This window comes from Diuraphis noxia, unplaced genomic scaffold, assembly GCF_037042655.1.
Source record: "Diuraphis noxia isolate RWA-SAM2 unplaced genomic scaffold, SU_Dnox_SAM2 contig0002, whole genome shotgun sequence".
Classification (NCBI taxonomy): domain Eukaryota; kingdom Metazoa; phylum Arthropoda; class Insecta; order Hemiptera; family Aphididae; genus Diuraphis; species Diuraphis noxia.
This window is the reverse complement of record NW_028301712.1, coordinates 9,569,275-9,587,414: the sequence shown is the minus strand read 5'-3', so window position 1 is coordinate 9,587,414 and position 18,140 is coordinate 9,569,275. Positions and strand designations below refer to the sequence as shown.

General features: G+C 30.9%; 1 protein-coding gene across 1 annotated transcript in view; it reads right to left on the bottom strand.

Moving 5' to 3' along the window:
• LOC107167151 (uncharacterized) overlaps window positions 1-18,140 on the bottom strand; it is a 90,463-nt gene that overhangs the window by 12,226 nt on the left and 60,097 nt on the right. Inside the window, exon 2 of the mRNA XM_015516064.2 lies at window positions 920-2,147. Coding sequence (XP_015371550.2) covers window positions 920-2,147 — 1,228 coding nt within the window. The remainder of the gene's footprint in view (window positions 1-919; window positions 2,148-18,140) is intronic.

The window sequence follows — 18,140 nt, the reverse complement described above, 5'->3', positions numbered from 1 at the left end:
CATTTAACTAATATAACTTATAAGTTATAAGTTTATAACCGTTTACACTGACTAATGGCTATTATTAGAATATATTATAAGGTTCACGTGATATATATAATATGGTTATTATGTTATAACCTATAAATTATAGGTAAACATTTTAAAAAATATAATTAATTGTGAACGTTTAACTATTTGTATATTACTATTATTATTTAACTATATTAAACAATTATTTAATTGAAAAGCGAAGGTAATTGTATTACACTGGTTATATAATTTTTAAATATTAGACTGGCTGGGTGTTATCAATGGATAACTTCCCAATCTTAATATTCACCGTCATTTTATATTCTCTTCTCTTTTTTTTATCAAATCTAATTATTGTACAAAAATTTGTATAGGTTGTAGATGTATTTTAAATAATAATAAAATAATAATAATAATAATAATAAAAATATTAAACTGCCGTGATACATGCAAGTTTCTATATTAACAATAGAAACTAATAAATTCTATTCGATGCTCCATTTGAAATAATGGAGTAAGGCTTTTTCCATTTTCCCCAGCTAGAGCAATAACCAGGTATTTAACTTCAAAATTCAAATTTATTATATAATAAATAGAACGCTGTGTGTCCTAAGCGAATGTAAAACGATTTATTTTATATTTAGATAGTTCATAATATGTTTCAAAATAAAAATGGAATATTTAATTTTGATTTAAGAATTTAACGACTATTTGATTATACTGCGTGTTTGTGTTATCGTTAATCAGTTATACCTACCACGAACATTCATCCGATCAACTCATTCAAAATCGAATTAGATAAACGTTGTAATACAATATTATTGTGCATATATGTATATTATTATAATATTATAGTTGTATTAAACGTTTGTCGCCTACCGCAATGTTACGAAAAATGAAAACTCACTTTGACTTCGCGGTTGAACTGTTCGGTCAAGAAACTGATGTTAGCCGGTGGCGGTTTGTTCTTGACGCTCGGGAACACCACTCCTCTGTTCTTCTGGGGCGCGTTCCTGGACGTCTGAAACGACAGTTGGACGTCCGGGGGCGTACCTGGTGTAGGGCCACCGATACCGCCGATACCGCCGACACCGCTCCCGACACTGGTAGGGGTAGTAAATGACACGGAAGAGGAAAGCGGGGTGGACTCGGATTGCAGCTGTTCGTCGTACCGGGAGTAATCGTCGATGGTCGGGTCCAGGCGCAGCATCTCGGCGGGCACAGGTCGCTGGGCCAATGTTACCACGTCGTCTTCTTGTTTCTTCAGTCTGCGCTCCACTACGTCCAGATTGGCGATGATCTTGTTGGTGTTCATGCGCAGGTCATCGTGTATGTCGCTAATGGCCCGCTCCTGGCGCTGCGTCTGCGTCAGCAGCTCGTCAGACTTGGGCACCAGATCATCTACCGAGCTCTTGGTACCGACCACCACATTCCACACCTCGTCCATTTTCTCACTGACGCTCAGTATTGGGTGCATCTGCCTTACCAGCTGGTCGATTTTGTTGCTCCGCTCTGGCACCGACGCCGGTGTGGTCGTCGTCGTTTTGTTGCCCGACCGACTGCTACCATGGTGGTGGTTATTGTTGTTATTGTTGTCCTGTTCAACAATGGCGCCGTGCACGTCCGACACCATGCTTATGATTTTGGTTAGCCCGTCCGATACCATGTTTATGTGAAACTGCAGCTTCCTGTCAATGTTGGCAGTGTTGCTCCGGATAGTGTCCATCTGCGTGTTGAGCAGCTTGGACACGTCCAAGTGGTGGACGTTCACGGGTTTTTTTTCACTTGCCTCGGCATTGATATCGTCGGCGGGTGCCAGGAAATTGTTGTCCAATTGACTTTTTAGCCCGACCAACTTGGTGTCAATGTCGCCCACTTTGCGGTCTAAAGTTGTTAGTCTGGTCTCGAGATGATGACCGAGAGTACCAGGTTCTTTCTGGAACAGCTTGGTGTCCAACGATCGCAGCTTACCAATCACCGCTTCCGTCTTGTCGATGTTGTTGGTCACTCGTGAATCCAGTTGTTCTACTCGGCGCATGAGGTGCTCGACGGCTTTGTCCAAGTTTTCTATTCTCTGGAGTTTGGTCTCCAACGTGGAAACGATCACTTCAAATACGTTGAACAAGTACTGCTCCCTGAAACGAAATAATAACACACGCGTAAACGTCATTAAAAATGTATACACAAAAATCAATCTATTTCAAACATGCAATTTAATATTATGTTAAATTATTATAACATATACAAATAACAAATCCGAACCGAAATTCGTTTTCCTCACTGTACAAGTGTATAACGATTTATATATGTAAGTATCATTGTTGAATATTATGTTGTGTATTCTTGTCCATAAGATTTTGGTACATTTTTAATTTTTAAATGCAAGTAATACATACGTCATGAATTCATAATATTGAAACGATTGTTTATATAATAATGTATTCGTTAAAATCAAAAACTCGTTCCTATTTCTTTTCGTGGCAATTTGGCGAAATATAAAAATATCCAACATTCATGATAAAAATATATAAACTATTTCGAATCATAAGAATTAGCACGTATGACAGATTTTAAAATATTTTCAAAAGAGAAAATCTCCTTGACACCCAATGGTTTAAGAATAAAAAAAAAGGTCATTGTATGCCAAGACCTATCGACACCGTAGTACTGACACGTACGTTTGACAATTACACAACACAAATACATTGTGATACCAAAACTGTTTTCGTGTGTGGTTTCCATACGAGGAATAACCCAATTTGTGAAGCCTACCATAATACGTACCCTTTGATACGACCACGACACACTTACACGCACACACAAACACTCACACTCACGTGTCCAGTTTATATTATATTTATTCGCATTACACAAACACATTGAAATATTAGTATTAGTGTTGTATATCGATCATCTGTGCACGCACGGACTGTGTTATGAATGGACGAGCATGGCAGCGGTATAATATGTATACCTACACAGTAAACCAGTTTTTAATTCGTTACAGTATATTCAACGAGTTAGATAACACAACGACGATTGCACTGGTGCACTTTTTACGACCTGCTGTGATATAATGCGATTTACGTCGTCTTCGGAACCGTAGTAAGCCTATCTGCCTATACCTACATAGGAAAGTACGAAACATTTCATTGAACTGAAAAATGTGATCAATCTTTAAAATATAGAACCATCTCGCGATCGTTCCATTGACGTTAAACCATTAAATAAATTGAATCTGGATGAAAGCACCCGAGATGAATTAAAGTCATATTTTTTTACACGCATTATTTATACATTGTTTCGTTATAATGAAAATATTATTACATTACAAAATAGATTTCCTTACATTTCCATGCTGTTGATGTTTTCGATAAACGTGAAGTCGTGAAATTCGTATTATAAACATAATTTGTTAATAAAATTACATATATCAATATCACAATGAAAATTATTTTCTATATTTACGAGCACAAGAGAATATTATAATAATAATAACATAATAAATACATTGAAAACTTCAGATTGAAATAATTCAACAAGAATATTTTGATTACAAGAGCTAGTATTATATTACAAATTACAATATACAACTAATGTAATTTCTGGAGTATAAAATTGTCACCGTACCTTAAAAAAAGAAAGTTTAGATACTGAGTAACAAAAGAGAAAATTATAACGATGAAATGATTTATATATTTTTTAAATATTGATCATTGTTCTATTATGTTTGAGGGACATTTTAAAACTTTTAAAAACGATAATGTTTTAAATTCATTAATTTGTGCCTTATTGACATGTTTGTTTATCATGTTTATATTTCTATATTCTTATTAAGTATAATTACATTATTTCAATAATTTTTCATGGAACGAACATCAATAATACCAAGTATATTAAGTATACGTGAAAATTACACAACGGCTCAATCAGTATTCTACCAGTTCATAACATTGAGCCTATAAAGTATTCGTTCTATTTCGTTTGACTGTTTTCAAATACAATACATTTCTACAAGTTGCGGCGTTGTAGCAAAAAATAATTTAACTTTTAATATATATATTACCCGTATTTATGGTTTGTGATTCGTGTAATGCATTTCGTATATTTCTAACGGCTTTAGCAGGATGTTTTCGATTAAAATGATTATGGGTTTATATATTATGATACGTTTCCAATATCGTGGTTAGGAGATTCTGAATTTTAGAAACAGAATAACAAGCATTTGCTTTTTAGTTTCGTCGCGCCTCCCACGTAAATATTGTATTAATCGAACGCCCCTCGAGTAGATGGATATTTTATGATTTAAGTTTTTTTTTGTTTGCCTGTAATTTTCCAACTATTTCTAATCTATTTTCGCAGAGATATACTACTATAATAGTTACATTATAAATGTGTAGTATAATGTAAATTGTGTCATGCACTGAAAAATTATTTTCTCTCTCTCTCTCGTACGGAAGAAATTCCATTAAACTCGTTGATTTTCAATTTCTACAACGCCATCCTTCTTTTGTAGTACAAATTATAATATGTACATTATCATCATTCATCCGTTGTCTTTCTTAGCCCGCGAACGTCGTCATTTACTGCGTCCGAAACAGTTCATAGGCCGACCAATCCCAATTTCATCCGGAAATGCGGTATTCTCGTATAAGATGTAACGAAACAAACGTTTATATAATATAGCATAGGTATATAGTTTATCTGAATTCGTATCTGGCACGCACTTTACTACTTTAATACACGTAGGTACCTAATATGTATTATATACACGTTGTATGGGCGTAGGTACGTTATTTTGTCGCCGCCGAACATCTAAAGACTGAAATGCACCAGAAACGTAGGCGAAGTCACCTAATATATCCAGCGATGATGATAATATAATAATATAGGTACGCACGTGAGTCCGCCGCAATTATAGCACGTGGTGCGGCGGCATCGTCGCGGCAGGTGACCAGCGCGTTAAAGTCTCCCGGCGGACGCGCGCGGGCGCGTGTGTGGTAGATTTCGGCGAAAGAGTTCGGACTGGATGGCATAATAGCGCGCAAAACTGGTCTTTCCCCGGGGCGCACAGTCGTATAGTATAATAATAATAATAACATACATACATACATACCTCCACCCGTATATAATAATAATAATAATAATAAGACGCAACCCGATGGTCGGGCCGCGATAAGCCACGCGAGATATACTTTGCGTGCTGCAGCACATGCGGTGAATATCGTAACGGATAGGTGTATTATATATACATTAGGAGTAGTTATATATTTTATATTTAGATATATTATATATAAAATGTACTGTGGAAAAAAAATAATAAAATATTATTAGTAATAAAACGATCGTAAATACGAAATCCGACCGCGACTCCACCCGAACTCGTTCCATTATATCCACTATACATTGAGGTACTCGGCTCGCTTGTGTTATTATAATATCTGATGCAATTAATCCGTGTTTACATTTTGATAAATGATAATATTGCTCGCAAATCGCAGTGTTATAAACGCAGATAAAGTCGCACGTGCTGCTGTGCTTGAAGAGTCGCCGTTATCTATATTATTATATATTATAATATTGTCGCACTTGTCTATATGTGTTTTATTTTTATTGTTTTACAATGCAATACGCAAGCAGCGGCGTTAAATAATAGTTATTAATAACATGTTTGTGCAAATGGACATTTTATAAAATGATATTATAGCGACATACGTTTTGCAATTATTTTTCGATTATTCAAATCGAATATCGAAGACTATAAACACTGAAATTCTCAGTTCTACAGATTATATTTATGTTTCCTGCAGTTGTTATAAGTAGGCGCGAGTGGCGATCGCTCTTTAGCATATACCGTGCAAGTTCACAACTGAACATGTGAGAGGGAAAATCGTTTTTTACTGACTTAAAAGAATGCAGTGGTGTACAAAATTGAAAAATAAAAAGTATATAATAGTGAATAATTTTGGTATTCAAACGACAGTGGTGTGGTACGGTGGCATGCAGCTATCGTTACCATGGCGTTTTCGGAGTTATTATAATTTATATATTTTCACTTTGAAAATTTCGATAAACATAGAGTGATGAAATATTATATTAAATATATTCATTTAAGTATTTAACCTTTACGAAACGTGCCACCGTACATCATAAATATTCGTTAACGAGTGCGGTTACGTGCGTGTATTGTGATACCTACTCTATGTATAGTTTTCTCTCAAGAAATTACTACCTAGCGACTATATTATATATAGTTTACATCGTTGTTTTATTTCATGTGAATAACGAGCCGACTTTCGTTCAACTATCATCTAAAACATTTTTTTTAACTTTTACCTCGATACATTTATTATTATTAATTTATATTATAGCATAAAACAATATATTTTTAATATATATTTAATTTTAATTTTATAGAATAATTATATATAGGTCTTATATCATACCAATACTTTTTTGTCACGTATATGTGCCTTCTATAATTTTAAATTTTATGATATATGACACCATTGTTTTTTATATTCTATAAATATACTATAATATTTTTATGGGTACGACAAGGGCATAAATAATTAGATGACTATTTTTTTCAAAATACCTATGTATATATATTATATGTTATATATAAACGTGTTTTTATAATAATATAAATAATAAAGACACATATTATACGTGTTTGATTATTAAAACATATTAGAACAATAACGTATGAAATAATCCAGAATATTTTATTTACATTGTACTTATACGAAACCCAAATGTATTTATGTATATATTGAACATGAATCGACTGGAAAATTTCATTTCCAGATGTCAATAACCTGTTGTATTCCAGATTAATTTTCATTAAAACAATATAAAATATAATGTTTTTTTTAAGTGGTACTATAATGTATAGCAATAAGAGTCATTTCAATCATTTAAAATATAGCGAATTCGTCAGAAAATAAAATGTGGTTAAACTATTTATAAAATGTGAGGTCAATATGAGACATATTAGGTAGGTATTGCTACATAATCTCGATGTCCTAGCAAAAAGACAAGACATTTGCAAAAATGTATACCAATCACTCCAAGTGAAGTACCCATAATACTACAAAATTCATACATTTGTAAAGTAAAAACACTTACATATATAATATAAATATATATTTGTGGCAATTAAATATTTATCCAGTTATTTTAATCCTTTACGATAAATAAAACTATACCAAACATGTTAACCTTAATAATATGTTAAAGAGAGAATTGTATGTATACTCAAGTGGGTTATTTAAAATTTTAGACACAGTAATTATAATTAAACAAAATCAATAAAAACTTGATTTTTTTGTAAATTTTACTTTTATTTTATAATTGTATCACTTGTTGAAGATTAGTTTACTGTAGATTATATAAAGACGTGTTTCAAAATTAATGTAATTTACTCATTTTCGTACCTATTAATATATAGATAGAAACAATTTTTACACGTAATGTTCGATACTTAAATCTTATACAAATCATAAATGACCTTAATATACTTTATTTATGAGAATAATAATTTTGAAATATAGGGCAATTGTGAAAATTAATGTTAATTTCAATAACCGTGGGACTGAACTTGTTTTTTAATATGTGATATAATTTATCATACACATAAATTATTAATATACAATCCATAAACTAAGAAATTATCAATGGATATTGTAAATGAAATATTAATTATCAAGGTTGTAAAAAATAATTGTGATTATCAGTAATCAGTAATCACGTACACAATAAAAATAAAATAAAATATTTATAACAGATCCATTATAAACATAAAAAACATAGTGTACCTATTACTTATTTATGGAAAATGTGAACATAGGTAAATAATCAATACATATAAGTACATATTTAAAATATTAAAATAAGAATATTTTTAATTTTCTAATTGCTTTATAAAAGTAAAATGTGGTATTCTAATATAACTATCATTCACTACAAATTAAAAATAACATAGACACAAGTTAAGCATCTTTCTATTTATTTACTATTTTAAAAGCTTTTAATTAATTATAGCTTAACGATATGTGTGATATTACAATAAAAAATATAAAATTAAAGACTGAACTAGTACTGTAAAAAACACGAATTAAGATATTGTACTGATTACTCATGGCCATATAATAAAATGATTTCAAACTGATTTACGAAGTGACATTATAAAATACCTAGCTGTATCTATGCATAACTTATATTATACTATTTTATTATACCTACTACACGTCTATAATCGTGAGATAACTGTTTTTATTAAGATTACCATTAGGAGCACTACACATTATTTTTTGGTAGTCGTTTAATTATATGTCCTCTTCCCAGAAGCAAACGTGTAACTGGTATAATGTCTAAAATCGCAGTAATAATTAATAAAATGAACTAACGACGTATGTCGTGATAATAATTAAAGAACAGAAGAGGACATACAAATACACAATGGTTTATATTATTATTATTATATGTTATAATGCGTTAAGGAGTGATAGCATATAGTATGAAATTAGGTGAAAAACAAATATCGAGAACAATGTATCGTTATTATAGAATTATTGAGTATTTCGATCAAGTAGGAGTCAATACCAACTAATAGCCATTACTCATTAGAAGGTTTGAACTGAAGAAAAGAAGTGTTGAAAAGAGAAGCCGCATTTGCATGTTTTTTTAGTAGGAATAAGATAAATTGAATGAAAAGTTTTTCGACAGCTAAGCGTTTTATACTAATAGAAAAAAAAACTGAACTAACTATAACTGAAAAACTAAAATAAAATGAAAGCATACATATTTAGATATAAACCAAATATAATATTGTTTATGTATATTACATATATGTACCTAAATTCATTCTTTTTTATTATTGATATATCAACACAGCGGGTATGCTATTTATTTAAAAAAATAATAATAGCTTGACAATTACAATTTACAAATTATTTACAATATTACATAATACGAGTCCCGAATTCTTAAAAGTAAAATATATGTTTTTTTATTATTATTAAAATTAGTGAATTTATAATCTATTCAATGGTATAATAAGTAAGTGTAAATATATGTTTTATAGAATAATTTATACATAATGGTCGCATCTACAACTGGACAGTTATAAATAAAGTTATAAATCAATGAATTATAAGAACAAAATTTTTGTTATAATAAGTTTTGTTTGTGAATTAACGTATATTTATTTAAAACTGTTAGTAGGAACAAAATTAATGAAAATTGTAGAATTTAAATTCGAAATAATATTTGATTCAATATTACATATGAATAGTAACAATAACAAAAGTTTACCTTTGATTTCCGTCATTTTAACTTGAATTGTTTGTAACCGGAAGTAACCAATTGTTATGGTATCAATGTATCATTTATCATTAACAAAACCTTGGAATGAATAGGTTTTACATTTTTATATTGCAAATTTGTTTGTATAGGTTATAATAACAATGCATTGTCACATCATATAAGCCATTTTATGTAAGTATCAATTTGCACCATTCACTCACGGACTTATAAAAGTTCAAACATTCTCTTAAGTATAGCTATAAGCACAAATTCCTTCTGACCTGCCTTGCAAATCATTCGAATCTTCTGATCTTTGCCTTTACTAAGACTGAAATATACCAAGAAAACCACCAAGAAGGCTAAAGAGAAAATATTGTAAAGACTTATCATATGATAAAAATCATCACGTTAAAAGAGTTACTGTTGGGTGAATCCTATCAACTTTTCTTTCGAGTTCGCATAAATTATATATCTACTCACTTACAATTATTTTGTATCTATAGATTTGCCGCAGATTATATTATTATATTTAAAATAGATAACTGTCAAAAAAATAAAAATGATAATAATAACAATGTTTACATTAAACAATTTATAAAATATAAATTCTACATAATACCATAAATTTAAAAAATAATATTATAATCTTTCTTTCATAACTCGCACATAATTCGTCTTTAATCCAAATCTTCATCTTATAAATTCTTTAGACAACTTTCTCCACCCTATCGCATAAAACAGATCTCGCACCCTTTGTTTGTTTATTACTACAAATAAACGGATTACCTCACTTATACCATTGTATTTTCAACTAGGTACGGATTATCAGAAATGAAATTCGGTCAGATGATGTTTTTATTAAAGATCGTTTGTTTGTGACATATATACACCTCTGCTTATGTAGGCTTATATCTAAATAATATTATGTAAATGCAACAGACAACATGAAATGTGTATATAAAGTGACACAATAATAACCATTCGTGTGAAGCGTCTGTCGTAGTCATTATTTGTATAACGTACATATAATGTGGACACACTGCGACAGCAAGCCCAGAGTACAAAACTATTTGCTCGTATATACACACTTGGTTATATTAATTATATAGCAATAAAATCGGGTACAGTAAAAATTTGTCGAAAAAACTTACAAAAATAATATCGAATATACTAACTACAATATCTACGAATAAACGTACTAAGCGACATTAAAATGAAAGCGAGACGAATGAAAGTCGAAACTTGCAACGAGAATAACGTTAAGATATTATTGGTAGCTATACAGATCGCGATTCTATAGGGGATTCGAGAAGAAAAGGTGTAGGCAAATTCAAACTGTGGTATATAATATAAAATAATAATAATAATAGGAACATATACGTCTACTAGAATAGCTTCCACATAGGTATGTACCTACTACCTACCTATAGGTATATAATATATATTAAAATGTTATATGCATAAACATACGCGCACGGATATGCGGACAAACATTTTATACGATATTGTTACTATTGCTTGTTTCCATTTTCCAGTGATAAAATATATTATATATATATATATCATTTTGATCTCGATCACCGCGAATGGCCCGAGGAATCGACCGCATAACTATGTAGGTATGCCACACCACGCTAGGCGTTGTGCTTTTACAGAGTTTACGGTATAGTTGTTTCTTTTTTTTTGAAAATAACGAAGAAAGTAGAATAATATTGCCACATACGAGGTGAAAATAACAAAAACACAAGGAAATAAATTATGAAGTTTTGACTTTTGGGTACCTACGATTGAGTTTGAAATTCAGAGCGCCATGTTCAAACAAAATAAAAAACATTACTCATATATTATGTCTGGAGGGGTCGAATGCCGGAAGCATCTTTCTCTAGCTCGTTATCGCATCATCATCGCGTCATGGCATCCATTAAAACGACCTTAGGACAATATAATCATCTCATAATTTATTATTGATTTTCAACAAGACATCTTCTTTTTATTTTTCAATTATTTGATTCGTGTCTATTTTTATTACCATGTAGTGTACAAAGATTAAGGGCATCCGTGACTTGGACTATAAAATACACAACATATATTATGAGTGAACTGTAGTTGTATACCACTATATCAGTTGTTGTTTATTTCATTAAAAGTTTCTATCCATTAAATTCTCACTTACGTTTCTCAAGTTATCTTAAATAATTATACACGATCTCTTCGTTAGGATAGCATGCATCTATTAAATCACTCAAATTATACCTAGGTTATAGTAGGTATTATAATAAAGGCCTTGCGAATAAACACGAGGCAAATTCCGAGACCAGAATATTCACACGGTATTTCTAAAAAAAAAAAAAAAATGTTTGCACTTAAATATACGCAATTAATCATTTTACAACTTCAAAAAGTAACACTGTTATTTAAATATACGAGATAATATGTTCACGATTATTTTTAATAAAAACCAAGTCATGTTTAACTAAAGAGTATTTTAAGTTTATAACTTATAAATTATAAGACATGCGTAAATATTTCACAGAATGTTTTACCAGGTAGGTAGCTAGGTAAGTAGGTACTTACAAACAATAGAATCCAGTTACAATAACATATTATATATATATTTTAAAACTGTTACTTAAAAAAAAATTTTTTTAGCACGTAAGAAATACAAATATGCTTTATATTTATAAACGTAATTTTGTAAGTTAAACTATAGACACAACAATTTTAAATTTCAAATGTAATTTTACTATATCCTGCAGTTAATTTTAACCAAACAAAATATACTCTAAACTATAAAACAGAAAGTGCTATCTTTAAATTTCAACAAGTAAAAATGATATTCAAATGCAATAAATAAAACCTTATATGGGATAAATAATATGTATGTGCATAAAATATAATATTAGATTTAATAGTAAACAAGTAAAACTACTTAGTAGTGTTTATCTCATTATAATTCAATATGTAAAGAATGAAGTTTTAACATATTTCTTACTGTCTTTCTTAATTAAATATATTTTATTTAACTACTAGAAAGTATAATTTATTAGTAGGTATAATTCGATGAATGATGAGTCTGAATAAAAAAGAACATCATTTTAAAAAAAGTGAATATTTTAATCTTATTCGTTTCTAACGGTAACAGTGTAACAGTACAAAACAATATTTATAGTATTTTATGTTTCTATATATAAAAACTATATAATGTGAATAATGTAGGTACCAGCTACCAAAATAAATTAATTTTATTCATATGAATAAGACTGGTTAAATAAAAGAAATAAACGCATTAATCAAAGGTAAAATTCGAAAAAATGATAAACAAGTAAATCTAAATTATTTTTAGAACAAATAAATCATAAAAACATTTTGAATTCAAATAAAAATCAATTGATAATTATTACATAAAACAGTGTTAAAAATAAAGGGGGGCAATATGTTGTGCGTGATAATTGTTCATTTGTGTTGATCCTGCGGAATAATTGCGATGATTTTTATGTATGGTATAGGAATAACAAGCAATTTTTCAAGATCGGAGAAAATATTGTTAAATGTACTTAATGTTTATCGATTGGAAACTGTCATTATAAATATCAAAAACAGCCAAAATATTGCTAGATATAAACTACTCAATACTAAGGTAAACTGTTCCGGTTATATAATCAAGTATAATATTGTGTATTACAACAGTGTGTAAAGATGAATCCGAGATATCTCAGATAACTGAGTAGTCATTATATATACTCACTAGTCATTAGACTGCCACTATCTATAATCGAAGATTAAACTTTTTACGCGAGTCTTTATTTTTTCATTCGTATGCGCACCTTCTACAGTGTTTATAATGATGAGCACAATTTACTCACTTCAACATTCGATTCGTATTACGAGTTGGGTGCAGAAGAAAAATAATTTTACCGTGTTCTTATTATAGTTTATCCCTAACGTAAAATAATGTACAAGACGTGATGATAGTTCGACGTAAATCAGGATAACGGATAACACTATAACTTACTGTACGTCTTAGTGCGGCCATCATAATCGAATAATTTTCGATAGAGCGTAAATGTCTGCTTTAAAACAAACACGAGACGAGGAGTGTTGAGTAGGTTTCACATAATCGTGTTGACACAGTGTATTGCATCGTCCACCCACGCAGTGACATATATTGTCGTCACAATTATTATAATTATAATGATATTATGTAGGTACCTGTGAAGTGTATATTGTGATCGTTTAGGAAGATTTCGTAAGCGTTTGGGTCGTCCGTGAGAACCATCCGCTCTGCAGCAGGAAGGACACTGCAACTACAGCAGTGTCGTTAATAAAAATACAAAATATTATTATCATTGTGATTACAGATGACCTCCAAAAGTAATAATAATAATAATAGGCATCGTAAACCACGTGAGACGATCGCTGGACACGATAAAGTTCAAAATATTATTCATCATAATATTATCATAATGAAACGTAATTTATTTTATTATCACGATCCTCTGCCGAGATTATTGCCGTGGTCACGTCATCGTCTCTATACCCGCATTATGTGGGTACCCTTATTTCTGAGACAAATGTGTACGTATTTTGCACGTCCGTGACGTGTGCGACGACGACGTACAGTTACGATGTGAACTATGTAATAATTCGATTGCGATTAATAATGTCACAACCTATAATTTCATATTATGTTTTTATCGAGTCCATATCTTCTTTGCTAAACGTCCCTTCAAAGTTGGGACATTCATATATATGTTAATCGTCTTGTACTCTTCCACATTCGCACTTGCCATCCCCTGGCAAACCCCATTTGAACAAATTCTTTCTCGTCCGTCCACATTTCGCTTTAATCCGATTAATTGTTCTCGAAAGGTTCCAAGGAAGAGTTTCCCTCTATGCATAAGTGCAGTTGCATAATAATATGTTATAATATTATTAAGCACGAATTATTGCAACTTAGAGATATCTAAGTAAATAGAGTGCATACCGTGTACCCATAGTGTACCTGTAGCAATTAATTTATAAATTTGAGACGAATTACGTTTTATAATAATGATATATATAATATTATCATAGAATTATTTAACGTATATACCGTCTGTGGCGATGCATGTCGTCCGTCGACGATGACGATACAATAACAATGATATAATAATTATTCAGCCATTTATAAATACCTAATTCGAATTCCTTTTTTTTTTCGAAAGCGCGTACGACCCGTCAAATAATATGCAGAGTTATTCGTGCTATCGCGTGTTATTTTGTTTCCAATAACAGACAGCAGCCGGTTTTTTTTCCATTTGGCAAGCAAATTCAGATCGTTTTTTTCTACACGATGCATAATATTCTTAGGTCGATAAACGCTTTATTATATAGCCATTATATTAAACCAATAATATATTGAAATATAATAATTATGCATACTGTGCACACTGAACTCGTTTCTTTGCCAAATTTGCCCACACGAGACGCCGGAAATCCGTAAAAAGCTATCACGGCCGTCGAACAAATTGAACCCGCGACGGCAGTATTTTGGTTGATAATAATATGGTAATGGAAGAACGTCTTTATTAGATTTGATTCTCCACTGATTTAATGAAAAAATGTAAGTACTTACACGAAGGTTAATCCTCGGGAGTTTATGATGACAAATTTTTTCACGTATTTCATCAACTCGCACGAAACGACAGAATATTTTCGTACGATCTTATTTTAAATTTTTAACACACTTCCACATGATAATATGCATTGCACGGTTGTAGTTCATTGGTATACCTACAACTTTTTATGACGTAGTATCTATTTACAAAGAAGTCGTAATCGTTTATATATTTTTAATTTAGAGAAATCAAATCAAAAAATCCGTCTCGTAATGATTTAGTACGGGAAGTTGGAACACTAAATTATTACAATATCATATACCTATATGGCTATATATTACATTGTATAGTACAACAGCTCGTGTTGAGTCTAGCGGTGTTTTACTCGAGATTTATGATCAAGTAGCGCAACACAAATAAAATAATATACCCGCATTACTTAGTAAAACCGCAAAAGTTTATCAACATAATGATAATATATTTATACTATAGGTATATAATATAATATATAACAAGTTGACAAAGGTCACTCTGAGAGTGTGATAAATTCCCGGATTTCGTTTTAATACAATAGCGCAATACACACAACTAGGTACATATTATACAATAAAAAAATAATAAAAAATTATTAGTAACCTCGTTATATTTTGTGGCCTATTATTTTTTAATATTGGCTACTAAATATTCATGTTTTGATATTTTTCAATACCGACTCCAGCAGCTGGCCTGCAGTATACGAACTTACTTTGAACAGAACCACGGTTAAACAATCTCAATACAAACAATCGTAATAATTATTACATATACGTACTGCAAGTAACGAAGCAACAAGGATATTTAAGTGTACTAAACTGTCTAAACTGATGTGTAAAAAACCTGATGTATACAACAGTGGACGCAGTTGGTCAGCAGCGCCAATAGGTATACGTCGCGTCTGCATCCGGACGAACAACGATTTTCTTCGACGACACCAAAACGGCGGCGACGGCGACCAAATGCCAATTTTATGCGTAACCCGCCACGCCGATTTCCGGAAATTCACCACAATAACATACGGATTGCATGCCGTCGCAGTGCCGATAAATCACTAATGGGTTTGGCATCACGATTTATACAACGTTAATTGGAGAGCCATGTGTGCGCGCCCCGAAGGATTCCGCAAACAAGCTTTGGGTCGCGGCTTGTTCAAATACACGAAATCCACTAAATCACCCGCGACGGAGCACACACGATCTTTGTGTTAGCACACACATTTTTTTATTTACCCACAGTGCTCACAACACTGCAACCAGTCGTCTCGACTGTATATGTATAATATTGAAATGTTAATATAACTCACAAGATTTCGCGTTGAAAACACTGCAGCCAAACGGACGCGGCCGCAATATAATAGTACAATAATATTGTTATATATATATATATATATATATATGTGTAGTTCATAGATTGTATAATATTTATAGACGAGCTTATAGGCAAGGCGTTTGCAGCTACACGACTGCACAAACGTGTTTGTAGAAATAAAACACGAAAAAACTTTGTATCACAGCGAAAATCGTACACAGGTCGACGCAATTTTTAGAGTTGAGAGAGTTAGAGACTATCTCATCTGTCGCATGACGGATGATATTGTCAATTAACTACACCGTCCCCGAGCAAAGCGCGTGTGGTTAAAGGGTTTTAAATTGTTTTTATTTTTCCAAAAGGCTTTTTGAACGTACCTGCAATATCGGAAAATCATCAACGGACGCCGATGTTACGAATACCGACATAATATAAAATGTTTTCGAACTGTGATCGTCAACTGCAGCAGTAATAGGGAAGGGCAAATTAATTTTTATGAATTTCGATTTTATTTAAGTCCATGCATATATAATAACAGTTATAACTATAGAAAGGAGGCAAGTCCTATATTGTCCGGAAATCTAAAAATAACAGTTTACAGTAAACAGAGGCATATCGATAACATATTATTTTTGTCACCGCCAAAAAATATAAAAATGTGCTTATCCCATTCCACAGTTGCTGATTCTACAGATGTATATATCTATATACAGCAAAATACAGAGTGATTCAGAGTCCATATTTACACAGAACCTAGAGAGAGAATCCCTAAATTAAAAATTTGAATGATTTCTATAAGACTATAGTCTTATAGGTCTAGCCTATAGGTTGAGTATCTAACATAGTAGAATTTTGTTCTCATTAAATTTCTAATTTTAATTGAAATTGTTGGGTTTCTTTTTTCAATTTGTTTTTCTTGTTCTTGTATGTTTTATGTTGGCAGTTTATTACCCTTGAGAACATTAAATCTATATATATTGTACCTATTATATGTGAATGTAGCATTAAAATTACGGACTTCTGCAGCATAAAATAGATTCATAATATTTAACACAAGGTGATTTTTTATGACTCATTTTCTTAAAAAGTATTTAGAAAATATTGTTTTTACATATTTTAAGTGATAAAAAACAACATTTTTAGAAACATATATAAATCACTAAATATATGTGTATCTGTTACACCACTTTTTTATCGTCATCGTTTTTAAGTTAATTCTATTTTTATAAATGAATGACAACATACATTTTTAATTTTATATTCCAAAATAGATTTTTTTGTTTTTAATAATTGGAATAAGCACATATAATCCAATTTTGAATAAATATGATGAATTATATATAAATATTTAAAGTTTAGATAAGTGAAGTACTATGGTGCACGACTTAAAAGTCTTTTGGTACACATACACTGGCCTCACATTCAATCAGTATTTGTGTTGTGAAATAATTTAACAAAAACACATTAAATCAATTTTTGACTTCCGATATTTTATCCTACGACTGTGTATTTATATAAATTTTAAAGTTTGTAATTTATAAGTAGATATACTAGTAATATTATAAGAACCATATTATTTTTTTCTAACATTTTATTTTTTTTATTTCATGTAGGAATGTTTTTTGGCGATCTCAAACCCACATTTTCCTATTCCTTATGTTTCTAAATTTAAATTTAAAATATCACAAATTACTTAAAAATAATAATACTAATAAAAGCCTACGTTGGATCCTAGATAATGATAGGTCAATTCACTCTTAGGTACATCATAGGTAATACTGCATGCAGGTAGGTACTATACGTTCTCTTAATATAATAATTATATAGTCTTGATCAACTTAAAACAGAATCAATATAAATATACTCATATAGACGATA